This window comes from Gnatocerus cornutus, chromosome 7 (assembly GCF_029298725.1).
Source record: "Gnatocerus cornutus isolate USDA-ARS CGAHR chromosome 7, icGnaCorn1.1, whole genome shotgun sequence".
In the NCBI taxonomy this organism is placed as follows: domain Eukaryota; kingdom Metazoa; phylum Arthropoda; class Insecta; order Coleoptera; family Tenebrionidae; genus Gnatocerus; species Gnatocerus cornutus.
This window is the reverse complement of record NC_142239.1, coordinates 9,160,601-9,185,919: the sequence shown is the minus strand read 5'-3', so window position 1 is coordinate 9,185,919 and position 25,319 is coordinate 9,160,601. Positions and strand designations below refer to the sequence as shown.

The following is a 25,319-nucleotide window of genomic DNA, read 5'->3' as shown; positions in this document are numbered from 1 at the left end:
ATTATCAGTTCTATTTTTTGTATTTGAGAAATTTGAGAAAAAATGTGATTGTGTCAAACAGCCTTAATAGAACATTTTAAAAGTTCTGCTTAGTCCATAAGTTAAAACTTCTGAAAACCCTATTTTTACTTGTAAATTTTTCAATTTTGGTCCACTTAATAAACCCATCTAAGACAAAGATTCTTGAAAATTACGTTGGTGTAGCCTTAAAACTAACAAAGTTATAGAATTTAATAGAAAATGTTAAAATTTGTGGTTTTCCAAAAAATTAAAACGGTTGATTTTTTTTTTAATTTTCGACAATTTAGTAAAATCATAATTTAAAAATTTATTGCGCTGTTTTCAAAATATTTAGTTAAACGGGAACAAATGGCATTTGGCGTCAACTTTAAATTATACAGGGTGATTTTGAAAAAACGGCAGGTGTTGTAGAATTTTTATTTATGAAGCGATTTCAAAAATTTAAAAAATGATTTAAATGGCTTTTAATTTACTACAAGCTGATGATTTTAGAATGTTTCTAAATGTCTTAGTATATTTTAGACGATATTCAACTTTCTTATTTGAAATTGGTACTCATTTTCTTTTTTCGTAAGATATTAATTTTCGTGATTCAGTGTAAAAAGAAAACGCAAAAAGCAATAACGAAATATAAAAAACGATTAAAAAACGAAGCGAATGACAAATTGGATAACTTGTTGACACTTTTCAACAGCGGGAAATCTAAATTTTACATATTTTTCCTTTTTTTCTAAATTGTTTTTTTAGACTATGTTCTTTTTGTAGGCCCTTTCTTTAGACCTTTTCCATAGACTTTTTTATTTTTACTTTTTCTTAAGTTGCCTTCTTTAGACTTTTTCTATAGACTCTTTTCCTAGACTTTTTTCTAAAGTCTTTTTCTAAACTCTTTTTTAAAACTCTTTCTTTAGAAATTTTACATTCTTTCTTTAGATTCTTTAGACTCTTTAAACTCTTTAGACTTTTTAGACTCTTTAGACTCTTTAGACTCTTCAGACTCTTCAGGCTCTTCAGGCTCTTCCGACTCTTTAGACTCTCTAGACTCTTTAGACTCTTTAGACACTTTACACCTTTTTTTTAGACTTTATCTTTGAGCTCTTTTTCTTAACATTTCTTTTAAACTCCTCCTATAAACTCTTTTTTTAGACTGTATATTCTTAAGCCCTTTTCTTTAGCCTTTTTTTAGATGCTTTCTATACTCTTTTTTGAGACTTTTTTAGACTCTTTAGACTTCTTCCTTAGACCCTTTTTCTCAAAATTCTTTGTTTACCCTTTTTCTTTAGGCCCTTTTATTACATTCTTTCTTTAAACTTTCTAAATTTGTAGGTTATCAGTTTTTTTTTGTATTTGAGAGATTTGAGAAAAAATGGATTGTGTCAAACAGCCTTAATAGAACATTTTAAAAGTTCTGCTTAGTCCATAAGTTAAAACTTCTGAAAACCCTACTTTTACTTGTAAATTTTTCAATTTTGGTCCACTTAATAAACCCATCTAAGACAAAGATCCTTGAAAATTACGTTGGTGTAGCCTTAAAACTAACAAAGTTATAGAATTTAATAGAAAATGTTAAAATTTGTGGTTTTCCAAAAAATTAAAACGGTTGATTTTTTTTGTTTTTTTTTAATTTTCGACAATTTAGTAAAATCATAATTTAAAAATGTATTGCGCTGTTTTCAAAATATTTAGTTAAACGGGAACAAATGGCATTTGGTGTCAACTTTAAATTATACAGGGTGATTTTAAAAAATCGGCAAGCGTTGTAGAATTTTTATCTATGAAGCGATTTCAAAAATTTTAAAAATGATTTAAGTGGCTTTTAATTTATTACAAGCTGATGATTTTAGAATGTTTCTAAATGTCTTAGTATATTTTAAGCGATATTCAACTTTCTTATTTGAAATTGGTACTCATATTTTTTTTTTGTAAGATATTAATTTTCGTGATTCAGTGTAAAATGTTCTAGTTTTACAAAAAAATTAGAAAATAGACAATAAAAGTTAATAAAATCAATCAATGCGTAGTGTCAAATAAAAGAATGCCGTTGTTGTAATGTCAAAAAGCAGCAAATAACAAAAAAGACAATCTTTTTTCAAATTTTTTATAACAAAAAGCGGTAATTTTTAGAAAACGGAAAAAGCAATAACGAAATATAAAAAACGATTTAAAAACGAAGCGAATGACAAATTGGATAACTTGTTGACAGTTTTCAACGGCGGGAAATTTAAATTTTACATAATTTACTTTTTTTCTAAATTGATTTTTTAGACTATGTTCTTTTTGTAGGCCCTTTCTTTAGACCTTTTCCTTGGACTTTTTTATTTTTATTTTTTCTTAAGTTGCCTTCTTTAGACTTTTTTTATAGACTCTTTTCCTAGACTTTTTCTAAAGTCGTTTTCTAAACTGTTTTTTAAAACTCTTTTTTTAGACATTTTACATTCTTTCTTTTGATTCTTTAGACTCTTTAAACTCTTTAGGCTTTTTAGACTCTTTAGACTTTTCACACTCTTCAGACTCTTCAGACTCCTCAGGCTCTTCCGACTCTTTAGACTCTTTAGACTCTTTAGACTCTTTAAACTCTTTAGACTCTTTAGACTCTTTAGACTCTTTAGACTCTTTAGACTCTTTAGACTCTTTAGACTCTTTAGACTCTTTAGACTCTTTAGACTCTTTAGACTCTTTAGACTCTTTAGACTCTTTAGACTCTTTAGACTCTTTGGACTCTTTAGACTCTTTAGACTCTTTAGACTCTTTAGACTCTTTAGACACTTTTTTTTTAGACTTTATCTTTGAGCTCTTTCTCCTAACTTTTCTTTTAAACTCTTCCTATAAACTCTTTCTTTAGACTATATGTTCTTAAGCCCTTTTCTTAGACCTTTTCTTTAGCCTTTTTTTAGACGCTTTCTATACTCTTTTTTGAGACGTTTTTAGACTCTTTAGACTTCTTCCTTAGACTCTTTTTCTCAAAACTCTTTGTTTACACTTTTTCCTTAGGCCCTTTTATTAGATTCTTTTTTTAGACTTTCTAGATTTGTAGATTATCAGTTCTATTTTTTGTATTTGAGAAATTTGAGAAAAAATGTGATTGTATCAAACAGCCTTAATAGAACATTTTAAAAGTTCTGCTTAATCCATAAGTTAAAATTTCTGAAAACCCTATTTTTACTTGTAATTTTTTCAATTTTGGTCCACTTTCTAACCAAAGATCCTTAAAAATTACGTTGCTGTAACCTTAAAACTAACAAAGTTACGGAATTCAATAGAAAATGTTAAAATTTGTGGTTATCCAAAAAAATTAAACTGTTGATTTTTTTTGTTTTTTTTTTAATTTTTGACGATTTAGTAAAATCATAATTTAAAAATGTATTGCGCTGTTTTCAAAATATTTAGTTAAACGGGAACAAATGGCATTTGGTGTCAACTTTAAATTATACAGGGTGATTTTAAAAAAACGGCAAGCGTTGTAGAATTTTTATCTATGAAGCGATTTCAAAAATTTTAAAAATGATTTAAATGGCTTTTAATTTATTATTACCTGATGATTTTAGAATGTTTCTAAATGTCTTCATCTTTTAAATTCAACTTTCTTATTTTAAATTGGAACCCATATTTTTTTTGTAAAATATTAATTTTCGTGATTCAGAAATGTGTAAAATGTTCTAGTTTTACAAAAAAAATTATCAAAATTCAAAAAAAATAGACAATAAAAGTTAATAAAATCTAGGTGCGTGGTGTCAAATAAAAGAATGCCGTTATTGTAATGTCAAAAAGCTTTTTTTTTAAATTTTTAATAACAAAAAACAATAATTATAAATCAAAAAAAAAAACTTGTTGAAAAAAAAACTTGTTTTTTCTGTTATCTGCTGGTTTTTGACATTACAATAACGACAATTTCTTATTTGACACCACGCACCTTGATTTTATTAACTTTTATTGCCTAATTTTTTCAATTTTGGAAATTTAAAAAAAATATTTTTTTGTAAAAGTAGAACATTTCTGAATCAAAAAAATTAATATCTTCCAAATTATGAAAAAAAAAGTGGGTGAAAAAATTCTAAAAGCATCAGTATATAGTAAATTAAAAGCCATTTAATTTGTTTTTAAAATTTTAAAAATCGTAAAATTCTACTTCTGCCGTTTTTTAAAAATCACCCTGTATCATTAATCAATTAGTCTAATTGAATTGAGTTAGTTTTTTCTAACAGTCTGATTCGTGAGAAAGAATATTTTGCATATCTAGGGTACCATTATACAGGGTGTAACAAAAATGTGTGCTTTAAATGTCACTAATGACTAATAACTTTTTTTACGTTTTTTTAAATATTAATGGTTGGACACTAAAGTCGACGAATGAATGCGTTACGTCATAAATCTCATAACTTTGTAATGACTTCACGGATAATCATCTGTAAATTCTTGTAAAGAATAAATAATATAACTTTTTGGGGAAAACCAATCCATTATCTTCAAATTTATGCAATGCGCCGTTTGCTAAATGAAACAGTGGTAAAGCAAGAATACGATGAAGCGATAAATTTATATTTATTACCATTCAAAAAACTAAAAATTTAGTTACCACTCTCGCAAACTGTCACTTTTAGGATGTTTTGTTTTCGCCAACTTAAGTAACTTCTATATTTTGTGAATGGATACTAAAATGAATTACAATATTTATTAATAATTATAACTTAATAACTGTCAGTTACACCAGAAGTAGCTGTCAATTTTGTTATTTAGACAATTTTGCAATTAGTAACAAACTTGACAATTGTTTGTGGCGCCATCTATTAATCACAGCTGACAAGTATCCACTACAGGTATCTAACTCATATCACTTTCAAATTCTGGTGATTTCTAAAATTGCTCCTTGGCAAGTCGTTAAATTTTCTGCAGGGAAAATGACAGATACACTTGTCATAAATATTCCAAGAACTATTTTTAAATTAATGTTTAATTAGAAGACATTGTAGACCAGTGTCGAAGCGTAAAAAGTGCAATAACATCGTAGTAGAATGAAACTTATTGGAAAATGTTGAGAATATTACAAAAATAAAAGGAAAAATAAATTACGGTCGATTCGAGGTCGGGAAGTGGGAGAGGGTGGGTTTTTAAGGGTTAAAATCGGTTTATCTCAATTTCCGGCAAAACTACAAGTCTTATGGAAAAAAGTTAAATGGCAAAGTTGTAGGTAATGAAAAGATCTACAACTTTTGTATTTACACTTTTTTCTCATAACCTCAAAATTCACATGAAAAACTCAAAAAACCACGTTTTTGGTTTTTTATTTTTTTTTTACAATTTTTTTTTTTTATGAAATTTAGTGAGAACTTACCTTTGTATATACCAAATACACAAGAATTTTTTGGATTTGAAAAATTTATTTTTTCTCCTCATTTTTATATAATACCGAAAAAGCACCCTAATTTTCAATCGAAAATTTACGCGTCAAAATATCAGCTTTTTTAAAAAGTTGGTGGGCTTTTTATTCGTTGAAATCTCTACTTTCTGGTAGTGTAATAAAAAATATACGTCACTATGGAAAATATTTTCAAAAAACTTAAAAAACGAAAAAAACTCGAATCGAAAAATTATTTTTCTACCATTATGTACAATTTTGAGCTATTTATTAATATTAACACTGTAATTACTCATTTAGCGTATGATTCTAAGTTACATTGATTAACAAAAAAAATTTCAATCAAAAGATACTACTATAATTAACAAACAACTAAGTTAATAATGTGTATATTTGATAAATCATCTACAATTTGATTGCTATGGCATTTAAATTAACAGAGTTACAGTTTTAACATATTTTTTCCAAAGGTTTATAGTTTATTTCCAAAATAAAAAAATCCAAAATTTGACATTTTTGATCTGTAATAGCATTTTTTTCGCAGTTAATTGTATATTAATTACTGTACGTCTAAATTTGAAATCTCCTCAATTTTCATGTTTGTTAAAAATACAGCCCTTAATACATATATAATTTAAACAGTTAACGGTTTAATAAAAAAAATTAAATTTGCCAAAATTGGTACGTTTTGCTGTAGAATTTTGAAATTTAGCAGACTTAGTAATTAAGTTCAAAGAAGTAATTTTGCCAAATTTGATTGCTTTGGCATTAAAATTGTTAGAGATGCAGCCCTTATTAGACAATTCTTTCAGATTTCGGTTCAATCAAAAAATTAAATTTTCCAAAATTAGTACCTTTTGCTGTATAATTTTGAAATTTGGCATATTTAGTAATTAAATCTGAAATAATAGCCTTGCTAAATTTCATTGTTTTGTCATTAAAATAGACTCATATATTTTTTCCAAAAATTTTTGGTTCTTTTTCAAAATAAAAAATTCCAAAATTTGACTTTCTTGGTTTATATTTTTGCAATTTAGCACAGTTAATAAATAAATCTAAATTAGTAACTTCCTCAAATTTTATTGTTTGGCGTTAAAACTGACCGAGATAAAACCCCTAATAAATAATTTTTACGGTTTTTGGTCCATTGAAAAAAATTATAAAAAATTTTCAAATTCAGTATCTTTTGCTGCAGGACTTCAAAGTTTCGTATGGTTAGTAACTTTGCCAAATTTGATTGCTTTGGCATTAAAATTGTTAGAGTTACAAGCATTAACATATTTTTTCAAAAATTTCTAGTTCCATCAATTTAAAAAATTAAATTTCGAAATGTGTTTCTTTTGATCGATAATTTTGTAATTTGGCACAATTAATAAATAAGACTAAAAACCTCCCAAAATTTCATTGCTAGAATCGAAAAACGACGAAGGAATGCCATCAAAGAGACAGAAATTATTGAACTAAAAAATATTCCGAAGAACATTTATATAGTATGAGATTTTTTTATGAGAAAAATATAATAAAACTGTAATAAACCTGCTTTTTTACTGAAAAAAAAATTATAACATCCTCATTTTTTAGATAAAATTCCCTTTAAATCCTATTTTGAATATTTTTAACAACCATTTTCCCATGTTTTATTTTGCAATCTTAATGTTTGATGGATTGAAATTTTTTTTGTTTATCAAAGTAACATAGAATCATACGCTAAATAAGTAATTACAGTGTTAATATTAATAAATAGCACAAAATTGTACATAATGATAGAAAAATAATTTTTCGATTCGAGTTTTTTCGTTTTTTAAATTTTTTGAAAATATTTTCCATAGTGACGTATATTTTTTATTACACTATCAGAAAGTAGAAATTTCAACAAATAAAAGGCCCACCAACTTCTTTAAAAAAGCTGATATTTTGACGCGTGAATTTTCGATTGAAAATTAGGGTGCTTTTTCGGTATTAAATAAAAATATGGAGAAAAAATGAATTTTTCAAATCCAAAAAATTCTTGTGTATTTGGTATATGCAAAGGTAAGTTCTCACCAAATTTCATAAAAAAAAAATTGTAAAAGATAAAAATAAAAAACCAAAAACGTGTTTTTTTAAGTTTTTCATGAGAATTTTGAGGTTATGAGTAAAAAGTGTAAATACAAAAGTTGTAGATCTTTTTATTACCTACAACTTTGCCATTTAACTTTTTTCCATAAGACTTGTAGTTTTGCCAGAAATCGGGATAAACCGATTTTAACCCTTAAAAACCCACCCTCTCCCACTTCCCGACCTCGAATCGACCGTAATTTATTTTTCCTTTCATTTTTGTAATATTCTCAACATTTTCCAATAGGTTTCATTCTACTACGATTTTTTTTGGTTTCAAAAATTATCGACCCTGGTCTATTGCTACTTTTTTTTGTTGACAGGCCAAATACAAGGCATTAACTTATAAATTATATTATTCACATAAATAAGATTGAAAATCAAATAAAATAAAGTAAAATAATTCTCAAAATATTGGCTCTTGATTTAAATTTTCTCCATTTCTAATAAAAAAATATAAAATTGTTGCCAACTCTGAAGGAGGAAATGTATTGCTATACAATAAAACAAATGTGAGTTTATTGTCCTCTTATCATAAGAATGAACGAGGAAATAAATGAACGTTAAAGAAAACTGTTTAATTTCATTACTATAAAAAAAACAGTTTTTATAAGTAAACCACCTGCATGTTTAGAAGACTTATGACTCCTATAAAAATGAAATGCAGCCTTCTTTGAAGACTGGCATAAATTTAAGGTTTTGTTTAATGTTTAGTTCATTACTTAATTGCTTTTTACCCATTTAGTTTAGTTAACATTTTTTTAATTTCATAAAATCATTTATCAGACGTTTTATCGTGCGTTTAAGTAGGAGGCGTTGGAAACTTTCAACTATTTTTCTTTCTTAAAGTGTATAGTGACAGATGAAGTGACAACTTGTTGAAAATTTGACAACTATCCTTAAATCTGAGTCAAACGATAAGAATCTTGAGCTGTGGACTTTAGAAAACACAAAAAACAAAAAACAAAATATAAAAAACAATTAAAAAACGAAGCAAATGACAAATTGGATAAATTGTTGACGGTTTTCAGACATTAGCGGGAAATTTAAATTTTACACTGTAACAAACGGTTTACTTTTGTCAAAGCCAACTGCTTCGATCAATTTACTTAAATGCACGTTATTATTGAAATATCGTGTGTTCAAGAAAAAACGAGAGGCTATTTTTCCTCCAGAGAATTTTTTGTAGACCTCAAATTTAAAATGCGGCTCTGTGATTGGTCATTTGAAAGAACGAGTTACACAATGCTGATTTTTTAAACTCTTGCAATTGCTGAGGAATGTCAAACAAGAGCTGTTCAGATTAGCAAGTATTTCATTATAACTTTATATTTTTTATCATTATATTTAGTGATTATTAATAAACTGAACATTGTGAATGTGGAGCCATCTATTAATCAAAATTGGCATGTTTTCACTACAAGTATCACTTATATTTTTCAATTCCTACTTATGTTTAAAATTGCTCCTTTGTAAATTGGTAAATTCTTCACAGGAAAAATAACCTATAGATCTACCTAAAGGGTATTTTTCCTGCAGAGATTTTTTGTAGAAGTCAAATTTAAAATGCGGCTCTGTAATTGGTCGTTCAGCAGAGCGAGCTACACAATAATAATGTTTAGACTTTTTTCTAAATTCTACACTTTTTTTAGACCTTGACCTTTTCCATAGGCCCTTTCTTTAGACCTTTTCCTAAGACTCTTTTATTTTTACTTTTTCTTAAGTTGCTTTCCCTAGACTTTTTTTTAAACTCTTTTTTTAGACATTTTACATTCTTTCTTTAGACTCTTTAGCCTCTTTAAACTATTTAGACTGTTGAGACTCTTTAGACTCTTTAGACTCTTTAAACTCTTAAGACTCTTTAGACTCTTTAGACTCTTTAGACTCTTTAGACTCTTTAGACTCTTTAGACTCTTTAGACTCTTTAGACTCTTTAGACTCTTTAGACTCTTTAGACTCTTTAGACTCTTTAGACTCATTAGACTCTTTAGACTCTTTAGACTCTTTAGACTCTTTAGACTCTTTAGACTCTTTAGACTCTTTAGACGCTTTAGACTCTTTAGTTTCTTTAGACTCTTTATTCTCTTTAGACTTTTTAGACTCTTTAGACTCCTTAGACTCCTTAGATTCTTTAGACTCTTTAGACTCTTTAGACTCTTTAGACTCTTTAGACTCTTTAGACTCTTTAGACTCTTTAGACTCTTTAGACTCTTTAGACTCTTTAGACTCTTTAGACTCTTTAGACTCTTTAGACTCTTTAGACTCTTTAGACTCTTTAGACTCTTTAGACTCTTTAGACTCTTTAGACTCTTTAGACTCTTTAGACTCTTTAGACTCTTTAGACTCTTTAGACTCTTTAGACTCTTTAGACTCTTTAGACTTTTTAGACTTTTTAAACTCTTTACACCTTTTTTAGACTTTATCTTTGGGCTCTTTCTCTCAACTTTTCTTTTAAACTCTTTCTTTATACTATATGTTCTTAAGCCTTTGGACTCTTTGGACTCTTTGGAATTTTTGGACTCTTTGGACTCTTTGGACTTTTTGGACTCTTTGGACTCTTTGGACTTTTTTAACTCTTTAAACTCTTTAGATTCTTTAGACTCTTTAGACTCTTTAGACTCTTTAGACTCTTTAGACTCTTTAGACTCTTTAGACTCTTTAGACTCTTTAGATTCTTTAGACTCTTTAGACTCTTTAGACTCTCTAGACTCTTTACACTTTTTAGACTTTTTAGACTCTTTAGACTCTTTACATCTTTTTTTAGACTTTATCTTTAGGCTCTATCTCTCTACTTTTTTTTTAAACTTTTCCTATAAATTCTTTCTTTATATTATATGTTCTTAAGCCCTTGGACTCTTTGGAATCTTTGGACTCTTTAGACTCTTTAGACTCTTTAGACTCTTTAGACTCTTTAGACTCTTTAGACTCTTTAGACTTTTTAGACTCTTTAGACTCTTTAGACTCTTTGGACTCTTTAGACTCCTTAGACTCTTTAGACTCTTTAGACTCTTTAGACTCTTTAGACTCTTTAGACTCTTTAGACTCTTTAGACTCTTTAGACTTTTTGGACTCTTTGGACTTTTTGGACTCTTTCGACTCTTTGGACTCTATTAACTCTTTAAACTCTTTAGATTCTTTAGACTCTTTAGACTCTTTAGACTCTTTAGACTCTTTATTCTCTTTAGACTTTTTAGACTCTTTAGACTCTTTAGACTCCTTAGACTCTTTAGACTCTTTAGACTCTTTAGACTCTTTAGACTCTTTAGACTCTTTAGACTCTTTAGACTCTTTAGACTCTTTAGACTCTTTAGACTCTTTACATCTTTTTTTAGACTTTATCTTTAGGCTCTATCTCTCTACTTTTTTTTTAAACTTTTCCTATAAATTCTTTCTTTATAATATATGTTCTTAAGCCCTTGGACTCTTTGGAATCTTTGGAATCTTTGGACTCTTTAGACTCTTTAGACTCTTTAGACTCTTTAGACTCTTTAGACTTTTTAAACTCTTTAGACTCTTTAGACTCTTTAGACTCTTTAAACTTTTTAGACTTTTTAGACTCTTTAGACTTTTTACATCTTTTTTTAGACTTTATCTTTGGGCTCTTTCTCTCAACTTTTCTTTTAAACTCTTTCTTTATACTATATGTTGTTAAGCCTTTGGACTCTTTGGACTCTTTGGACTTTTTGGACTCTTTGGACTCTTTGGACTCTTTTAACTCTTTAAACTCTTTAGATTCTTTAGACTATTTAGACTCTTTAGACTCTATAGACTTTTTAGACTCTTTAGACTCTTTAGACTCTTTAGACTCTTTAGACTCTTTAGACTCTTTAGACTTTTTAGACTCTTTACACCTTTTTTAGACTTTATCTTTGGGCTCTTTCTCTCAACTTTTCTCTTAAACTCTTTCTTTATACTATATGTTCTTAAGCCTTTGGACTCTTTGGACTCTTTGGAATTTTTGGACTCTTTGGACTCTTTGGACTTTTTGGACTCTTTGGACTCTTTGGACTCTTTTAACTCTTTAAACTCTTTAGATTCTTTAGACTCTTTAGACTCTTTAGATTCTTTCGACTCTTTAGACTCTCTAGACTCTTTACACTTTTTAGACTTTTTAGACTCTTTAGACTCTTTACATCTTTTTTTAGACTTTTTAGACTCTTTACATTTTTTTAGACTATCTTTAGGCTCTATCTCTCTACTTTTTTTTTTAATCTTTTCCTATAAATTCTTTCTTTATACTATATGTTCTTAAGCCCATGGACTCTTTGGAATCTTTGGAATCTTTGGACTCTTTAGACTCTTTAGACTCTTTAGACTTTTTAAACTCTTTAGACTCTTTAGACTCTTTAGACTCTTTAGACTCTTTAGACTCTTTAGACTTTTTAGACCTTTTAGACTCTTTAGACTCTTTACATCTTTTTTTAGCCTTTATCTTTAGGCACTTTCTCTCAGCTTTTTTTTTAATCTTTTCCTATAAACTTTTTTTTTATACTATATGTTCTTAAGCCCTTTTCTTAGACTTTTTCCTTAGCCTTTTTTAGACGCTTCCTATAGACTCTTGTTTCAAACTTTTTTTGACTCTTTAGACTTCTTCCACAGACTTTTTTTCTCAAAACTCTTTGTTTACACTATTTCCTTAGGCCCTTTTATTAGATTCTTTTTTTAGACTTTCTAGATTTGTAGATTATCAGTTCTATTTTTTTTGTTTTGTTTTATTTTCTTTTAGAATTAAATTCGCGTAGATTTTCTCTCTAATTCTCTTAAATTACTTGGACTCTTTCGATTCTTTGGAGTCTTTTTCAATTGCTAATGTGCTTAACTAATTTATTTTTAAACCAATTTAGAGAATAAAATAAAACCCAAGAACTGAAGAAAATCTAAAATTAGCAAAAATTAGTAAACATAACATTCTATGAAGTATTTTTTGATTTGTATTTTCATATTCTTCAAATTTTTAAAATGTTTGGTTTACGTCTTTGTTTATGTTTTAGATCCATTAAACCATTATTTAAAATTTAAGATTTAATTAAACTTCTTGTTTTGTCTATCTTTGAATTTAGTTTTTTGTAGACTTTTTTATCGTGGGCCATCTTAACTTTTTGACTATTAAATATATTTCACATTTTTTGGAATCTTTTGTTTTACTGGAATCCTAGATAGGAATTCGTTTTTTAAGCACAGTTTCAACTTTTTTAGAATTTATTTTCAGATACACTCTAAACTAGATTATTCTGATTATTCTTTAATTTTTTGGTTTCTTATATTATTTCTATAGATCCACGTAAAGGGTATTTTTCCTGCAGAGAATTTTTTTGTAGGCGCCAAATTTAAAATGCGGCTCTGTAATTGGTCGTTCAGCAGAGCGAGTTACACAATACAAATTTTTTTCCTGCAATTTCTGGGTAATATCAAACAAGAACTATCACATTTCTCAAATTGTTACTAAATTGTTTCAAGAATAAATCAGTTTTTGTTATTTTTAGTGCAGATTAGCAGATATTTAATTATATCTTTAAGTTTTTCATCATTATATTTATGTAGCTATTGCTAAAAACTTGTTAGTTGGTTATAGAGCCATCTATGAATCCAAACTGACATGTATGCATTACAGGTATCTAACTTATCCTTTTCAAATTCTTCTAAAATTGTTTTTTTTGTATCGGTAAATTCACTATTGATTAATTTTTGATTAGAGTTTCCGATAAAAACGTTTCTTTTACAGCCTGTTGGATTGAAAATCAAAGGATTTAGCAAAAAATTTAGAAAGTATGTCAAAGTTACAGTATTTAACGTAAAATGCAAAATAAAATTCGTTCGCCTCCAACACGAAAATTTCTAAAAATTGTGTTTCTTGCTCAACTTTTTTGTAATTTAGTACAGTTAATAAACTAGTCTAAAGTAATAAAATCTCAAAATTTTACAATTTTATGACTAAAACTGCCAACGTTACGGAATTTAATAGAAAATTCAAAAAAAATTCTTTCGCCTCCTAAATGAAAATTTCTAAAAATTGTATTTCGTGGTCGAGAATTTTGTAATTTAGCACAGTTAATAAACTAGTCGAAAGTAGTGAAATTTTCAAATTTTACAATTTTATGATTGAAACTGCCAAAGTTACAGAATTTAATAGAAAATGCAAAATGAAATTCGTCCGCCTTCAAAATGAAAATTTCTAAAAATTATGTTTCTTGTTCAAAAAATTTGAAATTTAGTACAGGTAATAAACTAGTCAACAAAAATTGAAACCTCTAAATTTTACAGTTTTATGTCTAAAATTGCTAAAGTTACGGAGTTTATTAGAAAATGCGAAAAAAATTCGTTCTCTTCAAAACGAAAATCTCTAAAAATTGTGTTTCTTTCTCAACCTATTTGTAATTTAGTACAGTTAATAAACTAGTCTAAAGTAATAAAACCTCAAAATTTTACAATTTTATGACTAAAATTGCCAAAGTTACGGAATTTAATAAAAAATTAAAAAAAAAAATTCTTTCACCTCCTAAATGAAAATTTCTACAAACTGTATTTCGTGGTCGAGAATTTTGTAATTTAGCACAGTTAATAAACTAGTCGAAAGTAGTAAAATTCCCAAATTTTACAATTTTATGATTGAAACTGAAAAAGTTACAGAATTTAATAGAAAATGCAAAATGAAATTCGTCCGCCTTCAAAATGAAAATTTCTAAAAATTATGTTTCTTGTTCAAAAAATTTGAAATTTAGTACAGGTAATAAACTAGTCAACAAAAATTGAAACCTCTAAATTTTACAGTTTTATGTCTAAAATTGCTAAAGTTACGGAGTTTATTAGAAAATGCGAAAAAAATTCGTTCTCTTCAAAACGAAAATCTCTAAAAATTGTGTTTCTTTCTCAACCTATTTGTAATTTAGTACGGTTAATAAACTAGTCTAAAGTAATAAAACCTCAAAATTTTACAATTTTATGACTAAAATTGCCAAAGTTACGGAATTTAATAAAAAATTAAAAAAAAAAATTCTTTCGCCTCCTAAATGAAAATTTCTACAAACTGTATTTCGTGGTCGAGAATTTTGTAATTTAGCACAGTTAATAAACTAGTCGAAAGTAGTAAAATTCCCAAATTTTACAATTTTATGATTAAAACTGCCAAAGTTACAGAATTTAATAGAAAATGCAAAATGAAATTCGTCCGCCTTCAACATGAAAATTTCTAAAAATTATGTTTCTTGTTCAAAAAATTTGAAATTTAGTACAGGTAATAAACTAGTCAACAAAAATTGAAACCTCTAAATTTTACAGTTTTATGTCTAAAATTGCTAAAGTTACGGAGTTTATTAGAAAATGCGAAAAAAATTCGTTCTCTTCAAAACGAAAATCTCTAAAAATTGTGTTTCTTTCTCAACCTATTTGTAATTTAGTACAGTTAATAAACTAGTCTAAAGTAATAAAACCTCAAAATTTTACAATTTTATGACTAAAACTGCCAAAGTTACGGAATTTAATAGAAAATTCAAAAAAAAATTCTTTTGCCACTTAAATGAAAATTTCTAAAAATTGTATTTTGTGCTCGAGAAGTTTGTAATTTGGCACGGTTGATAAACTAGTCGAGAGTAGTAAAACCCCCAAATTTTACAATTTTATGATTGAAACTGCCAAAGTTACAAAATTTAATAGAAAATGCAAAATGAAATTCGTCCGCCTTCAAAATGAAAATTTCTAAAAATTATGTTTCTTGTTTAAAAAATTTGAAATTTAGTACAAGTAATAAACTAGTCAACAAAAATTGAAACCTCTAAATTTTACAGTTTTATGTCTAAAATTGCTAAAGTTACGGAGTTTATTAGAAAATGCGAAAAAAATTCGTTCTCTTCAAAACGAAAATCTCTAAAAATTGTGTTTCTTCCTCAACCTATTTGTAATTTAGTACAGTTAATAAACTAGTCTAAAGTAATAAAACCTCAAAATTTTACAATTTTATGACTAAAATTGCCAAAGTTACGGAATTTAATAAAAAATTAAAAAAAAATTCTTTCGCCTTCTAAATGAAAATTTCTAAAAATTGTGTTTCTTGCTCAACTTTTTTGTAATTTAGTACAGTTAATAAACTAGTCTAAAGTAATACAACCTCAAAATTTTACAATTTTATGACTAAAACTGCCAAAGTTACGGAATTTATTAGAAAATTCAAAAAAAAAAATTCTTTTGCCTCTTAAATGAAAATTTCTAAAAATTGTATTTTGTGCTCGAGAAGTTTGTAATTTGGCACGGTTGATAAACTGGTCAAGAGTAGTAAAACCCCCAAATTTTACAATTTTATGATTGAAACTGCCAAAGTTACAAAATTTAATAGAAAATGCAAAATAAAATTCAAAATGAAAATTTCTAAAAATTGTGTTTCTTGCTCAATTTTTTTGGAATTTAGTACAGTTAATAAACTAGTCTAAAGTAATAAAACCTCAAAATTTTACAATTTTATGACTAAAACTGCCAAAGTTACGGAATTTAATAGAAAATTCAAAAAAAAATTCTTTTGCCTCCTAAATGAAAATTTCTAAAAATTGTATTTCGTGGTCGAGAATTTTGTAATTTAGCACAGTTAATAAACTAGTCGAAAGTAGTGAAATTCCCAAATTTTACAATTTTATAATTGAAACTGCCAAAGTTACAGAATTTAATAGAAAATGCAAAATGAAATTCGTCCGCCTTCAAAATGAAAATTTCTAAAAATTATGTTTCTTGTTCAAAAAATTTGAAATTTAGTATAGGTAATAAACTAGTCAATAAAATTGAAACGTCTAAATTTTACAATTTTATGCCTAAAATTGCCACAGTTACGGAGTTTATTAGAAAATGCGAAAAAATTTCGTTTGTCTCCAAAACGAAAATCTCTAAAAATTGTGTTTCTTGCTCAACATTTTTGTAATTTAGTACAGTTAATTTAGTAAGTGTTAATAAGCTAGTCTAAAATAATAAAAGCTTAAAATTTTACAATTTTATGACTAAAACTGCCAAAGTTACGGAATTTAATAGAAAATTAAAAAAAAAATTGTTTTGCCTCTTAAATGAAAATTTATAAAAATTGTATTTCGTGCTCGAGAATTTTGTAATTTAGCACAGTTGATATTCTAGTCGAAAGTAGTAAAACCCCCAAATTTTACAATTTTATGATTGAAACTGCCAAAGTTACAAAATTTACTAGAAAATGCATAATAAAATTCAAAATGAAAATTTCTAAAAATTGTGTTTCTTGTTCAAAAAATTTGAAATGTAGTACAGTTAATAAATAAATAAAAAAATAAACTAGTCAATAAAAATGAAACCTCTCAATTTTACAGTTTTATGCCTAAAATTGCTAAAGTTGTCGGTTGTAAAGTGCTGGGAGAGGTCAAGTGTTGCCAACTGATAAAAATCGCTAGGGACTGCTGCCAACTTAACTTTTTAATAAGCTCTGTAAAAAACTATATTATCTCCGACATCCTTCTACATTAATAAAAGCAACATTTTATTGTCGAGATTTACTCTTACTGTTCGCAAATCTTCATTAAACCATTGTCACGTGCATCAGCAACATCTTTACGTCATAGCTGTGGATGCAAAATCCCTAAATCTTTTATTTTGACATTCCAGTGCGGTAATGCCACCGACCACGCCCTCGCTGTTAATTCCTGCTGAAAGCCTAGCAATCAACGAAACCGAGATCATAACAAACACGTTAGAAGACACTACTCAAGAAACTGTCGCTGCCACCACCCCCTCGCCGCCCCCAAAACCACCCTCCATGTTTGAAGATTGTCCAACCCTTAACGAGAACATGACTCACTGGGCTCAAGACCAGTTAACAGCGGTGTTAACTCATGTTTGTAACTACGATAAATTGGCCATTCCTCCGACTACCGATGGCAAGCCTTTACCAGTCCATGTGCAGATTGATCTAACACACATCGAAGCGGCCGATCAGTTGCAGTTCAAAGCCCACATGCTGGTGCAGTACTTGTATTTAGACAAGCGACTGAACTACGGGAGTGTGTTGAAAAACAGAACGAGCGTCATCATCGGCGAAGAACTGTTAAGAAACAAGATCTGGGTGCCGCATATCATGGTACGGAACGAAAGAGACACGAAGATCATGGGCATTGATGGTAAAGACGTTTTTGTGTCCATAAGTTCCAATGGAGATGTCGTCTATTCTTATAGAATGTCGGCGACTTTTTACTGTTGGATGAACTTGAACAAGTTCCCGTTCGACACCCAGGACTGCTACCTCAGGTGGAACAGCTGTAAGTACAATTGCGACCAAAAATAATGCCCCATTCCATTGCTTATTGCCTGTTCTAAAATTATTTAGCTCTTATTTTGCTGTGCTGTGGTGGTAAAAGAAACGTGCAGTTTACAGCAATTTTTCCGTATGATCACAAAATAATTAATTTTAGAAATTTGACAATTTTCGAGCAAAAAACCGACATACGTTCAAAATACATAGCCTGCCACGATACAAAGAATTTAGTAACAAAAATGACTTGAAAAAATTCAAAAATTTCAACGTAATCTCAGAATCGAAGAAAAAACGTGAAAATTTCTACTGATAGCCCACTAAAGGCTGTCGTTATTTCTCACCCAATAAATATTTCCACAGTTGGCAGATGACATTTATAAATTCAGCGACATATAGTTTAACAAATGCTCTAGTGCGGTTATGGCTTTGACTTTTTAAACCGTTTTTACCGCAAACACACATAGTCATAATGAACCGTAATAAATATTCTCAATCTCTTTTCAAATATGCAATTTAACAGCGCATTGCGAGTCATTGATGACTATTTATTTCAAATCGTGCGTTAATAGTCGTAATTTTTGATCCAAAAATATTTTTTGGGCATATTTTTACACTAGGTTCTTTATGCTTTTAAGAAAAATTATATTATCTGGCCTTAAGTTCCTCTTAGTAATAGAAACCTTCAAAAAAAATTAACAATGTTTTTACAAAAATAAAGATATATTAAAATTAACCCAAATTCAGCAACTTTTATGGACTATTTAACCTTAAAAATAACGCCCACAAATTTCGTTCTTGTGACACCAAAAATGTGAAAATTAAACCGCGTTCAAGTTTTTTTTGTAATTTTTTTTAGCTACTCGAAATAAAAATTTCTACAAATTCTCCTTTTCGCTCTAAATTTTTGTAAATCGGCACTGTAAATAAGACAGTCAAGAGTGATAATCTCCACAAATTTAGTTAAAATCACTTAACAAATAAAGAAATTGCAAGATCTTAAAAAAATTGGTGGCATTTTTTTGGTCTTAAAACGAAAACTTGTAAAAATTCGACTTTTTGATCTAAATTTTTGCAAATTACTGATTACTAAAACAAACAAAAGAAACAACATGCGTAAATTTCGTTCCTGTCGCACTAGAAATAACGAAATTACAGTGTTGAAAAATTGACATTTTCACTGTTGTCTAAATACAAATTCTAAATATTCTCCTTTTTTGGTCTAAATTTTTCTAAAACTCTTAATAAGACAGTTAAGACTTATAAACTTCACAAATTTCGTTATAGTGTTATAGTGGCGTTAAAAATGAAGTACAGGTCGTTTAAAATTTTAGGTCACATTTTTTTTGGTTAAAAAACAAAAATTTTTCTTCGCTCCTCGAAATCATAATTTCTTAAAATTCTCTTTTTCGGTCTAAATTTCTCTAAATCCACACTCTTAATAAAGCAGTCGAGAGTGATAATCTCCACAAATGTGGTTAAAATCGTTAAAACTAAAAAAATTTACAGAATCTTTAAAAAAAATTGGTGGCATTTTTTGGGTCTTAAACCGAAAATTTCTAAAAATTCAACATTTTGATCTAAATTTTTGCAAATTAGTGATATTACTAAAACAAACAAAAGAAACAACATGCATAAATTTCGTTCCTGTCGCACTAGAAATAACGAAATTACAGTGTTGAAAAATTGACTTTTTCACTGTTGTCTAATTAAAAATTTCTAAATATTCTCCTTTTTTGGTATACATTTTTCTAAAACTTTTAATAAGACAGTTAAGACTTATAAACTTCACAAATTTGGTTATAGTGGCATTAAAAATGAAGAACTTACAGGTCGTTTAAAATTTTTGGTCACATTTTTTTTTTGGTTAAAAAACAAAATTTTTTCTTCGCTCCTCGAAATCAAAATTTCAAAAAATTTTCTTTTTCGGTTTAAATTTTTCTAAATTGACGCTCTTAATAAGGCAGTCGAGAGTGACAATCTCCACAAATTTCGTTAAAATCGCATAAAAAATAAAAAAATTACAGGATTAAAAAAAAAATTGGTGGAATTTTTTTGGTCTTAAAACGAAAATTTGTAGAAGTTGAGTTTTGTTTTAATCTAATGTGGACTTGTAATAATAGAGTTGACGAATGATTAAAATTTAGATTATCTGAAAAGTGCAGTATGAAATTTTTCAAATTTCGCTTAACAAATTTTTATATTTGCGCGAACTAAAATGAACACTTTTCAGTAAATTTCTGTAACTTTGGCAAATTTGACAGTAAAACAATAAGATTTTGGGCACTACTGCCCTCTACAAGGTTTACTAACTGTACAAAATTACAGAATTTTAGCACGGGAAATTGAATTTTTACAAATTTTTATATTTTGGTGACCAAAATGTTTGATCCTTTTCTGTAATATTTTGTAGCTTTGGCAATTTTGACATTAAAACAATGAAATTTCGGGCATTACAGCTTCTGGCAAAGGTTACCAACTGTATAAAATTACAAAATTTTAGGACTGGAAGTTAAATTTTTACAAATTTCTTAGTGGGCCACAGGTTTGTTCTTTTTCTGGAAACTTCTAAAACTTTAACAATTTTGACAGTAAAACAGTAAGATCTTGGGCATCACTAACTGTCCAAAATTACAAAGTTTTAGCACCGAAAATTGCATTTTTACAGATTTTTATTTTTTGATAGACTAAAATTTTTGAACGTTTTCTGTAAAATTCAGTAATTTTGGCAATTTTGACAGTAAAACAATGCGATTTTGGGCATTACACCTCTAGACAAGGTTTACCAACTATACGAAATTACAAATTTTTAGCACCGGAAATTGAATTTTGGTGGACTAAAATGTTTTATACTTTTTTTAAAATTCTGTAACTTTGGCAATTTTGACAGAAACATTATGACATTTTGGGCGCACTTTTAGCACCGGAAATTTAATTTTAAAAAATTTTTATTTCTTAGTGGGCCGCAGGTTTGTACCTTTTCTGGAAAATTCTGAAACTTTAACAATTTTGACAGTAAAACTGTAACATGTAAAAATACAAAATTTGAGCTTTGGAAATTGCATTTTTACAAATTTTTAATTTTTGATAAACTAAAATTTTTGTAATTTTTCTGTAAAATTTACTGTTATTTGCTGTTTTAGGTTTGTCAGGTCAGGTCAGGTCAGTTTACAAAAATCAAGATATCTCGGAAATGGTTCAAGTATGGCACATTTTACTCTCAATTTGGATGTAGAATCTGAAAATGCAATAATATATGGGGTGAAGTTGACTACTACTTCCAGCTAAACCGGAAATGTCATTTGATTAGTCTTATTCGCTTATTTTTGTTCCCAAAATTTCAAATTTTTATCTTTTGTAGTTTATGAGAAAAATGTCAAAACGTAAATATACGTTTATAACAGTTAAAGGGTTAAAACGAAAATTTGTAAAAATTCGACTTTTTGATCTAAATTTTTGCAAATTAGTGATTACTAAAACAAACAAAAGAAACAACATGCGTAAATTTCGTTCCTGTCGCACTAAAAATAACGAAATTACAGTGTGAAAAATTGACATTTTCAGTTGTCCAAATAAAAATTTCTAAATATTCTGCTTTTTTGGTCTAAATTTTTTTAAAACTCTTAATAAGACAGTTAAGACTTATAAACTTCACAAATTTGGTTATAGTGACATTAAAAATGAAGAATTTTACAGGTCGTTTAAAATTTTTGGTCACATTTTTTTTGGTTAAAAAACAAAATTTTTTCTTCGCTCCTCGAAATCAAAATTTCTAAAAATTTTCTTTTTCGGTCTAAATTTTTCTAAATCGACACTCTTAATAAGGCCGTCGAGAGTGATAATCTCCACAAATGTGGTTAAAATCGTTAAAACTAAAAAAAATACAGAATCTTCAAAAAAAAATGGTGGCATTTTTTGGGTCTTAAACCGAAAATTTCTAGAAATTCGACATTTTGATCTAAATTTTTGCAAATTAGTGATATTACTAAAACAAGTAAAAGAAACAACATGCATGAATTTCGTTCCTGTCGCACTAGAAATAACGAAATTGCAGTGTTAAAAAAATTGACTTTTTCACTGTTGTCTAATTAAAAATTTCTAAATATTCTCTTTTTTGGTCTAAATTTTTCTAAAACTCTTAATAAGACAGTTAAGACTTCACAAATTTGGTTATAGTAGCACTAAAAATGAAGAACTTACAGGTCGTTTAAAATTTTTGGTTACATTTTTTTTGGTTAAAAAACAAAAATTTTTCTTCGCTCCTCGAAATCTAAATTTCTAAAAATTCTCTTTTTTGGTCTAAATTTTTCTAAATCGACACTCTTAATAAGGCAGTCGAGAGTGACAATCTCCACAAATTTCGTTAAAATCGCATAAAAAATAAAGAAATTACAGGATTAAAAAAAATTGGTGGCATTTTTTTTGGTCTTAAAACGAAAATTTGTAAAAATTCGACTTTTTGATCTAAATTTTTGCAAATTAGTGATTACTAAAACAAACAAAAGAAACAACATGCATAAATTTCGTTCCTGTCGCACCAGAAATAACGAAATTAGTGTTGAAAAATTGACTTTTTCACTGTTGTCTAATTAAAAATTTCTAAATATTCTCCTTTTTTGGTATAAATTTTTCTAAAACTTTTAATAAGACAGTTAAGACTTATAAACTTTACAAATTTGGTTATAGTGGCATTAAAAATGAAGAACTTACAGGTCGTTTAAAATTTTTGCTCACTTTTTTTTGGTTAAAAAACAAAAATTTTTCTTTGCTCCTCGAAATCAAAATTTCTAAAAATTCTCTTTTTTTGGTCTAAATTTTTCTAAATTGACGCTCTTAATAAGGCCGTCGAGAGTGATAATCTCCACAAATGTGGTTAAAATCGTTAAAACTAAAAAAATTACAGAATCTTCAAAAAAAATTGGTGGCATTTTTTGGGTCTTAAACCGAAAATTTCTAAAAATTCGACATTTTGATCTAAATTTTTGCAAATTAGTGATATTGCTAAAACAAGCAAAAGAAACAACATGCATAAATTTCGTTTCTGTCGCACTAGAAATAACGAAATGACAGTGTTGAAAAATTGACTTTTTCACTGTTGTCTAATTAAAAATTTCTAAAAATTCTCTTTTTCGGTCTAAATTTTTCTAAATTGACGCTCTTAATAAGGCAGTCGAGAGTGATAATCTCCACAAATTTCGTTAAAATCGCATAAAAATAAGGAAATTACAGGATTATAAAAAATTGGTGCCATTTTTTGGTCTTAAAACGAAAATTTGTAAAAATTCGACTTTTTGATCTAAATTTTTGCAAATTAGTGATTACTAAAACAAACGAAAGAAACAACATGCATAAATTTCGTTCCTGTCGCACTTGAAATAACGAAATTACAGTGTTGAAAAAATTGACATTTTCACTGTTGTCTAAATAAAAATTTCTAAATATTCTCCTTTTTTGGTCTAAATTTTTCTAAAACTCTTAATAAGACAGTTAAGACGAAAATTTGTAGAAGTTGAGTTTTGTTTTAATCTAATGTGGACTGTAATAATAGAGTTGACGAATGATTAAAATTTAGATTATCTGATAAGTGCAGTATGAAATTTTTCAAATTTCGCTTAAATTAAATAAAAATATAATTGTCAATTTTGACATCTCAAATCACTTGCTCTCATTGTTTTGTAACTTTTTTACTTACCAGGTAGTAGAAACATAAGTTAATTACTAGTAAAAAAATTGAAAAAAAATTGAGTTTCTTAGGTATTTTTCACTTACTAGATAGTAGAAACATAAGTTAATTACTAGTAAAAAAATTGAAAAAAAAATTGAGTTTCTTAGGTATTTTTCACTTACTAGATAGTAGAAACATGAGTTAATTACTAGTAAAAAAAAAATGGGGTCTCAAACAATGACAAATAATTAAAAAAATTAAAAATCCGAGTTACAGAAAAAAATGACCACTTTGTACTGTACGTTGGTAACACTGCTTCCAGGGACGTACAACACCACCCATTTGAGACTCCACTGGGACGAAGACGACCCTGTCAAAGTCGCGAAGAATCTCCACTTGACAGAATTCGTCCTCACTGGCTTCTGGACGGAAGAAAACGTCGTCCCAGCCTCCTTCACCAAAGGCGCTTTCGGTACCCTTCCATCCTCGCATTGAAATCTCCATAAAAACCTTTATTTTTCCAGTTGGCAACTTCAGCGAGTTGGTTTTCAAATTCAGATTGTCGCGCGAAGTCGGTTATTACATCATGGACTACTTTCTACCTTCAATCCTCTTGGTTTGCACCTCCTGGGTGACTTTCTGGTTGCAAGCGGACGCTTCGGCCCCAAGAGTCACCCTAGGGACCTCGACTATGTTGGCTTTCATCACGCTGAATGGGGGCGTCAATAAGAATCTTCCCAAGGTGTCGTACATCAAAGCGAGCGAAATTTGGTTCTTGGCCTGCGCGTGCTTCATCTTCTTGTCGATGGCGGAGTTTGCCTTTGTTAATGTCATTTGGAGGAGGAAGTAAGTGGAGATGTTTAGATCGCGGGTGCTATGGAAAACGTACGTCTTTGATTGAACTCTACGTATGGACAAATGTCAAATTTTGAGCGGCCATCTTGTTAAAACAACGCACTTAAGTCCGGTTTACACAAGCTTAATTAAATACTTAAGTATAGTTCGTGCAGGGGAGATTGAATGACAGAAAAGTCACTAAATTTACGCGCGAAATTTAAAATTACAAAGTAAGCCCAGTTCGCGTAGGAATTTAGTGTTTTTAGTGTATTTTGTAGAATACCAACCTATATGTCAACTGTCAAAATCTCTCAATCTTTCACCGGTTATACTATAACTTCATGTTAAAATGACATGTGATCGGTTTTCCGCCAATCAAATGTCAGCAATCGTCAAATTAGTTGCGAATTTATTTAATTTTAAATAAAAAGACTTCAATTTTAGTCAAAGCTGACTAGACAAACACACGTTACATAATTAGTACTAAAAAAAATTGGCCGAATTTGTTTTTGATAACGAAAACAGAGAGATTCGAAAAAGAATTTAGATAAATTGAAAAGAATTAAAGTTAAATGAATCAGAAATGAAGATGAGAAAAATGAATGTAAAATAATTTTTCCTAATTTGTATTTTAAAGAGTTCCACGTTGCTATGGAAACAAAGCTATTATAGCATCGCGTATCGAAATGAGATATTATAGCACTGAAAAAGAATAAGGAAATAGCGAAAATAGCTGTGTTACAAGAACAAATTAGAAAAAATAGTATAAAAACCTTGTTCATAAGGCCATTAAAGCACTCATCTATTATAAAACTCGCGGCCACTTGGATTTGCCTTATGAAACTCGGTGTTTTAATGTACTAATTATGTGCCTTAAGAAAAACTCCAAAGTGATTTAAGGGGATCTAAAAATAATTCAAATCCACTGAATAGTCAGTTAGAGATTCTAAGCAAAATCCGAAGGAAATCTGAATCTCTTTGAACTCTTTAGACTCTTTAGTTTTTTTTTTAGATTTCTTTAGACTTTTTTCTGAACCCTTTCTCTACACTTTTTTTAGACTTTTTTCTAAATTGTTTTTTGTTTTTTTTTAGACTATGTTCTA

The 25,319-nt window shown here is 28.3% G+C and overlaps 1 protein-coding gene across 1 annotated transcript in view; it reads left to right on the top strand.

Moving 5' to 3' along the window:
* Positions 1 to 25,319, top strand: part of LOC148170745 (pH-sensitive chloride channel 2-like) — a 32,442-nt gene that overhangs the window by 4,683 nt on the left and 2,440 nt on the right. The window contains exons 2-4 of the mRNA XM_088041049.1: positions 17,072 to 17,721; positions 23,702 to 23,851; positions 23,904 to 24,225. Of these exons, the coding sequence (XP_087897175.1) occupies positions 17,072 to 17,721; positions 23,702 to 23,851; positions 23,904 to 24,225 (1,122 nt within the window). The remainder of the gene's footprint in view (positions 1 to 17,071; positions 17,722 to 23,701; positions 23,852 to 23,903; positions 24,226 to 25,319) is intronic.